The sequence below is a fragment of the Gavialis gangeticus genome, unplaced genomic scaffold, assembly GCF_001723915.1.
Source record: "Gavialis gangeticus isolate Ggan-Ray unplaced genomic scaffold, GavGan_comp1, whole genome shotgun sequence".
NCBI classification, from domain to species: Eukaryota; Metazoa; Chordata; order Crocodylia; family Gavialidae; genus Gavialis; species Gavialis gangeticus.
The window spans coordinates 46,278,160-46,286,259 of NW_017729004.1; the positions used below are offsets into that span (position 1 = coordinate 46,278,160).

The 8,100-nt window shown below is 36.1% G+C and overlaps 1 protein-coding gene across 1 annotated transcript in view; it reads right to left on the minus strand.

The window, feature by feature from the left end:
* Positions 1–3,767: 3,767 nt before the first annotated feature.
* ARL5B (ADP ribosylation factor like GTPase 5B) overlaps positions 3,768–8,100 on the minus strand; it is an 18,527-nt gene continuing 14,194 nt past the window's right edge. The window contains exons 5-6 of the mRNA XM_019508323.1: positions 7,175–7,326; positions 3,768–4,370 (exon numbers count right to left, since the gene is read on the minus strand). Of these exons, the coding sequence (XP_019363868.1) occupies positions 4,322–4,370; positions 7,175–7,326 (201 nt within the window). The 3' untranslated portion in view covers positions 3,768–4,321. The remainder of the gene's footprint in view (positions 4,371–7,174; positions 7,327–8,100) is intronic.

Sequence of the window (8,100 nt, forward strand, 5' to 3'; positions counted from 1 at the left end):
CCCCCCCCCCCCCCCCCCAAGGAACAGCCCTGGAAATATGCAAAATCTAAAACTATGCTATGTGAATTAAGGTGGGAGGAAATGAAGCCATTCCATCTCCCAGTTGAAAATAAGGTTTTCTTCCCCTGTAATTTCTCATAGTCTGATAAATGGCATGGAAGTAGTGAATGTTTTTCCATGGGGGGGCGGGCAGTGAGGAGGGAGAGGCAAGAGGTAACAGGGCAGTGAGAGGCTAAATGTTTTCCCTTGCTGCCTATATGTTCATCATTCATTACTAAATGAATTAGGTATAAACGATAACTATGGAAGAGAAGAGTATTTATGTCATTTTATTTTCTGATAAATATTGCAAGAATAAATAATCTGTAAGAGAAACAGTTTTAACAGTGGACAATTAAAAACAATATTAGGGGATAGATTGAATAAGAACTGCTATGTAGTAAAAAGCTTGGAAAACACTCAGAATGGAGGCCAGTGCGTTAAGCAAGTGTTACCAGATTAGTTTCAATTTACATATCATGTAAAAACTTAGAAGTCATACAGTTTAATTTTAAACATGGAGCTGATTTCAGACCTATTATTGTGCACATGCATTTTACATGAACACATTTACACCTGCTGGTAACAAAGCAGCATTAATGCATCTCTGAAAAATCAGAGCAGTTATTTGTTGAATAATGTGTTTCACTCTGGGAAAAGTAAATATTATAGCATGCACCCAATATATTCTGTTATAAAACACTGTACTTTACTCTTTACACAGATAATCCATTTTAGCTAAAATAAGAAGTATTAATGTAGCTCATATTCTTTCCTAAAATATTTGTAATTCTGTAGTCCATTGAAAGGATGATTAAGAACATTTTATAGATAATACATAACAAGTATTTTTAAATTGTAAAACATTAACACCAATATAGTAACCACAAACAAGTGAACTGGATTTACAAAATATTAGCATTATAAACAGCATGAATTGAAAACAGCAACAGTGTTCTAGAGCACCATATCAAAAGAGATTGCACTTGAATGAAAAAGGTTTAATGGACTACTTGGGTAGTGAAGCCCTACATGTGCATTTTTGCCAGACCAAGCTCTTCATTTCTAAACATTGAGGGTGCAAAGGTATATCATAAAGGCAAAATGAAAATTGTTCTAGAAAATGCAGCAGCAGAGTTACCAATTTTACAACATACCTTTTGTCAAGAAAGCTTTCTACTACCGTGTTCTCTACCAGAACAGTTAATTTATGGAAGCGGTAAAAAGTCTGTTTTTAAAAAACAAACAAACAAAACTCTTCATTTTTATATTTCATTCCAAGTCTTCTACAAAGTTAGACTTGTTCTTCAGAGTTAGAAGCTCTTCTATTTTTTTCTATTTAAAGTTATATGTAGACAGAGTCTGATTATATTTAGTGGTCAGATTATTAGTTTTATGAAAAATATATTGGGCTTGTATTATGTTTTTTTCCCCCCTCTGAATTTACATTGTTAAAAGAGTGCCACCACTCAGTACTGTTCACAGATATTTCACTCTAGTGAACATATTCACTCTAGTTTTACTATAATTTACAAAGCTGCCAGGTGGATTGATTTAAAAATCAGTTCAATTTAAATCACTAGTTTTAATTAGGACTGGCAAGCCAGTCAAGTGACCAATCAAATACATAAAATCCCTGTTATCTGGCAAGAGGGGGGAATGGGGAGGTGCCAGTAAGATAAAAGTGCAAGTTACCTGAGGCACAGGGTTTCCAGCCAGACATGGCAAGGGGGCAAGAAGGGAGCGAAGGGGGTGATGGTGGCTGCATGCAAAGCGGTATCAGTGCAGGGTGGTTGTGACAGCGGCGGCTGCATGCGAGCTTCCTGCCCCTCCATACAGCAGGAAGCAAAGCAGCACAGCGCCATGTGCATCCCACCGCTTTTAGTAGTGCAGTGGGAAGCAAAGAGACGTGATGCGGCGCTATGTGCATCCTGCCGCTTTTGGTGCAGCACAGCAATGAAATTCCAGTTAATACGGTATTCCGGTTGGTGAAGTACCAGATAACAGAGATTTTACTGTATTGTCAATTGACTGCATATTTTTTCACCAGACAGATTATAGTATTTTTACAAAAAACTACTTTTTTTTGTACTTTTCTTGACAGAAATATGATTTTTGACACATTTATTAATGGAAAATTTGTGCTTTCTCTCTTTATTATTTGGACCTATTGGCAAGGTTTTTTAAACAATTTTTGATCAATACTTAACTAGTCAATTAACCAAACTTTATTTGAACAGTCAAATACCCAACCCTAGTTTTAATTCATTATTCATCATCATCATATCACCAAGCAGGAAACTTTTATTTAAATAAACAACTGTAATTTTGTTTTTCTTTTTTCTTTTCTTTTTTTTTTCTTTTTAAGGATTTTTCCTCCTAAAGAAAGGGTGATGTGCATTGGTTGGTGCAGCCATTAACATGTTGACTGGCAACCAAATATAGCTTTCATACCAGCTTGGCTCCTTTGGCTAACCAGAAAGTTACAAAGCATCTACACATTTTTTAAAACAAACTAATTCTATAGCGTAATATACACTTACTCAGATTCTTAGTTTTAACACTTGCTAAGGAATGGTGAATGACTGATTAAATTGTATTCAGATGAAAAACTCCTTAAATCATAAATTAAAGATGTACAAAGAAGTTTTTATTAATCAAAACAAAAATCCCCTTAAAGCGTGCTAGATTCCCGAAAGAGAAAAAAAAGACTACTAAAACATGCTAGGCAGTTAAAACTAATTTATTAAAAAGAAAAACATTAACTGTTAGTGAATTCATAGATTCTTTCTAGTTACTTTAGGCAAGATTTTTAGTAGTATTTAGGTGTCCAAAACTGAAATAAGAACTTTTGAAAAATTCTACTGGCCTTAGGCATATTAGGCACCTAATTACCACTGAAAATGGATTTCAGTGGGAGTCAGCTACCTAGGGAAATCTTTCAGAAGTGCCTAAAAAAGTTGGGCAGTTATTTTCATCTTCAGGTTCCTAAATATGTAAAAAAAAAAAAAAACAAAAAAAACTTAACTCTTCATCTTTCAAGTTAGATAATATAATCCTTTTTCTGACTTGACTTGTATTCATTACCTGAAAGAAGAATCTGTTTGGTTTTGTCTGGGGTGGAAGTCCTGTCCTGTCCTGTCCTACCTCATCCCATCCCTTTCCATTCTATCCCCTCCCCCACAAAACACTGGAATTTTTAATTAATCTAACTGGGGGTAAAATTCTAGCTAAGTTGAAACAAAATTAAGGCAAATAAATCTTTTCGGCACAACAGAAACAGAAAATACATCGGAAAAATGTAAATATAGGCACTCCCCACTGCACACGAAAAATAAAGGTATGAAGCATTATACTTATAAAGCTTGATTAGACCTGAATGCATAGACTTTTACCTCAATTCTGTATACAAGTAAAGCACGACCTTTTAATTGCTTAAAAAATTGAAGAGGGCTTTTTAGTGCAAATTATTTAAATTATTTTAATAGATTATGATAAGCTTAGGCCTTAGAGGCTGATGTGATTTTAAATTTAAACATTTTTTTAAACAGAAAACTTTATTTGAACAAGAATTCAATTAAAATAAAATACATTAAAATTATTTTTACCAATTTTTATCCACCCTGAAAAGCAGTTTTCAGGGGAAAACCCCCCACTATTTAGAAATATTTATTAGAAAAATTATTAGAAAAATGGAAATAAAGTAAACGGACAAGAATTTTTTTAAAGGAATAAGTTTATACATATAAAAAATATCCCTAAATCAGCCATATAACCTTCAATGCTACAGAGCCTGTATTCACTCTTCAAATTCCTACATCCTGCACTATGTTCTGAGATGGTCTTATCACCATCATCAATTGGACTATCATTTGAGATCATTAAAAAGTATGCTAGGATAAGACCCATCTACTCACTAATTTTTACACTGATAAACCACCTTTGAGCCTGTTAGTAAGTTACAAGAATTGTTTACATCATTACAAAGGGCAAGTATGAAACATTATCAATGGCAAAACTGATTTAAAAGTTGATCATTGAAAAATAACAATCAGAAGAATTTTGATACTGAAATGCAGATTCACGTGTTCATCCAGTTGTGAATTAGCACATTTAAAAATATTAAGAAAATACTTTGTGTTTCAGTTCAGCTGCACTTGATTCAAGTGCTGCTTGGAGATTTCCTTTATAAATTAAACCTGGTTGCTGCCTTCCCAGCTAAAAGTACCAGAAAAATGTACATGTTCACAAAATAAATAAAGCAGTCTTTTGTCAAAAAAAGTTATCTGACTCCAATACGGGAGGTCATCCATTCCAGACCCTGACATAACCTGAAAAGCAATGAGAGATGTTATTATGCTACTACTACTGTACTCCAAAACCTTATAAATCTTAAACATTTACTTCTGTGCAAGACATCTTTCCAAAAGAGAATCATGTTTCATCATTAATTCCAAGTACAAAGCCTGGATACATTTCTTTTAAAACTGTACTTGCGCTAATCATCTGGATATATCTGGCATGCTGTTGACTGCAGCTGGACATTATTTCTGAGTTAAAACATGCATCTTATATATTTATTTTTTCCAGGGAAACAAAATTCAAGATAAATTCTTACTTGAGTTTTTTCCATTTGACAAGGCAAATGGCTTATCACCATGCTATACTGCAAACATAATTTTTCAAATGCTACATCTTTATAACTAGGGATTCAGGTTTTCCGTTGGCCACAGAAAAATGTGGTAAAAACCAGATTCTCATTTTAAGATCAGTTGTGCCCCTTGTTGCTGACAGGCTGGCAGGCAGGTGGTGCCTTGCCATGGCAGCACCTCACCATGGCAGCGCGGGGCTCCTGGCGGCAGCACTGAGCTTCCCAGTCTGGTCCTGCTCTGCCTTGCTGTGCCGGGTCCCACCCACTGGGTTCTAAGGGACCCCGGAAGAGGGCATGGCATGGAGCCCTGAGCCCACAGCAGCCAGCCCACATCCACCTCCCCCCAACACCCCACCATGGTCTCCACTCTGGCCCATGGGGGTGAAGGAGCTGGGTTCCGCACTCTGCTCTGCTGCAGCAGTCACCATCTCCTGTGGTCAGTAGCTGCGGCTCAGGCACTGCTGCAGGGGGACACAGGGCTGCAGACCCAGGTCCCTGATCCCATACCCTTGGCAGCTGGGGGCCCCCTCTGGCAGGGGGGAGCTCTGGGTAGGGAGTGAGGGGAAAATTGCATGGGCAAGGCACTGGCATATCAGGGCTGCTCAGCACCACAAAGCAGTGGCGGGGGTGGGACAGCTGCAACTGGACCCATGTCCTGGTGAGCAAGGGGGCAGGGGGAGCTCTGATATTCCATGATTAAGTACCCAAAATCAAATGCCAACATCTATAGGTATTTAGAATATATTTTATTAACAATTGGTAAGCTTCCTAATTGCTTTAAAGTTGTGAATATACCAATAAACCATTGTGTTCAACAGATAATTATACATATATATAGTGGCATTTCATTTTAATCACAGAAAAACACAGATCTGGGGGTTCTGAATCAGATAATTTACAATTTTTAAACAGAAAAAACCAGGATCCCTGTTCATAACCCATATAATTAATTCACATCTGGCTAACACTGTAAAGTTGTCAGCCACGATGCACTAAACAGATGTTTTAACCAGTATACTAATGATGCTCAACCAGAGGGTCGTGGCACCTTCTGTTAGCATTCATAAGTGTGCAAACAAACCCAGAGATTTCAAAGAGAAATCTGGAATGTCAAAAAAGGAAGACAAAAATCTCACCTGGTCATTGAAAAATTACTTTAAATCCAGGCAAAGTAATATATTTGTTTATATGTTTGTTTATTATGTATTATTTTAAATATACACATTTACCATATGTTTATACAAACTGATAACCGAGGCAAATTTCAGTGCCTTTGCGAAAGTCTATGACAACTACTGAAAATAGAAAGGAAAAAATATCATCATGCTTAAGAAAGGTAATCATAAAAAAAGGAATCAAGGTACAGGTTGCCACTTCACAGGACATGTATTAGAAAATATATCATGCAATAGAAAAGGTTAACTTCACATTTCAAAATATGTGATTTTTTTTCTAAATGATCAGTTATATCTGATATTTTTCATGTTCTAAGAACCTTTCTACAGAATTTTCTTCTGCTACTGTACACATGAAACACTAAATTCTTAAATAAGCTCTTAAAATTGAGTAACTGGATTTGAAAGAGAAGCTCAAGAACAAATTCTGTTAGAAGACAGAATATCTTCCAGCTTTTTATGCTCAAGGCAGACCCTGACAGATTCAAGGCATACCTCCGAAAATGCCAGCTCTTAGGTTTCACTTGATTTTTAAACACAGAAAAAATAATAAACCAATTCTTCTGCTGCAAAGAACTGAGAAACACCACAACAGGTCAGTGTGCTCTTAACACTATGGATTCTTCTTTGAAACCTCTGGGTTTATCTTCTAAATTATATTTGCATATTTAACAATGCTAACATTGTATGGCACGCTTGCAAGGATCTCTAGGTACCCCAGGGTGCTTCAGCTAAACAAGGGTCAAAGCAAGTAAGAGACACCAACATGAGTGTTAAATTTTTCCCTTCCAAAACAAAATGAACTTGTGCGTTATGTATCTACACTACATTGTACTTTACTGTGTTTGGCTGTATATTTAAAAAAAAAAAAATCAAGAAGTATGGTAAAACAGTACATTAAAAGAAAAACAAGAAGGATAAGAATCTACTGGAGATTTCTAGAAATATCAGAACATGTAATGGCCTTACCCAAGAAAGTGTGTTTTACTAGTGGCCCTTACAGTTACGCTAAAGGCCATACTCCCATTTAGGATCAGATTCTTTATTCTACATTCAAATCAAAAGATGACCAAGTTTACAGTGAATTTAGGCAGGTAAATCTTGAAATGGTGATAGCAAGCAGAGAGGAAAAAGGCCTGTATATGAAGCAAACCAGGATGTTTCATCCAAGGTACTGGAGGGTTCCAGAGGAGAAACACAATATTGCAAAACACTACAAGCAAATTTTCTTCTGGTGAGCAAGCTTCTGCCATCAGTATTGCATATACTGCAAGTGGGTGAACACATACAAACATTCCTGGATACCTACCCTTCTCCTGTAAGAGCACAGCAGGACTGTATATGCCATGGATGATCCTTTATGGAGCTAAGGGTGAGGTATTTAGATATTTCAGCTGCTGTCATACAACCTTTCATGTCTTGTTTATTTGCAAAGATAAGAACTGAAGCCTTTCGCAAATCCTGCAAGCAACATAGAAATTTTTATAGCATTTATGATGCTAATGTTATGATAAAGAACAAAATGGTTATAGTGGCAGCTATATTTTCCACACAATCGCATTAAAGTCATTTTACATTAAAATTATACTGTAACATTTAATTTTGAGCAGCTTATTAATATCATAAAATGAATTACAGTGGAAGACCAAATCCTGCCCCCCACCCCTTTTTTGGAGGGGTGGAAGTGTCATGTGACTCCTAATGAAGAATTGACAAGTAAAAAATATGGTTTGACGCAGCTCAGTATACTGGATTACTAGTGAATGAACATTCTGAAATAAATGAGATGTCAGAATGGAAGCTGTAACAAGCCATCATTTCACTGCATTCATTTTCAAATTCCAAAAATTCTCTCAAATACAAAAATGAGACGTTCATTCGTTAGAACAGGAAAAGAAGAAAATCTTTGCATCATAATTTAACAAAAGCTCATGATATCCTGCAAGATTTACATCTTCTCTCTTAACAGAAGCTCCAATTACCAATGTTTTAGCAGTTACAGATGAACAGACTGTTGTTGAAACAAACAGAAGTTCCATACAATGGCTGAAACAATTTGAAGGGTAGAAGTGAGGAAGACATCAAAATAAAATTTATAAAGACGAAATTATTAGGTTAACTTTAAGAAGGTGAATACAAAAATCACAAATATTTTAATAGTTATGGCAGTAGCTGCATCTGGGTACTTTAAGAAGGCAGGGGAGAAACAACCCCCCCCCCCCCCAAAAAAAAACC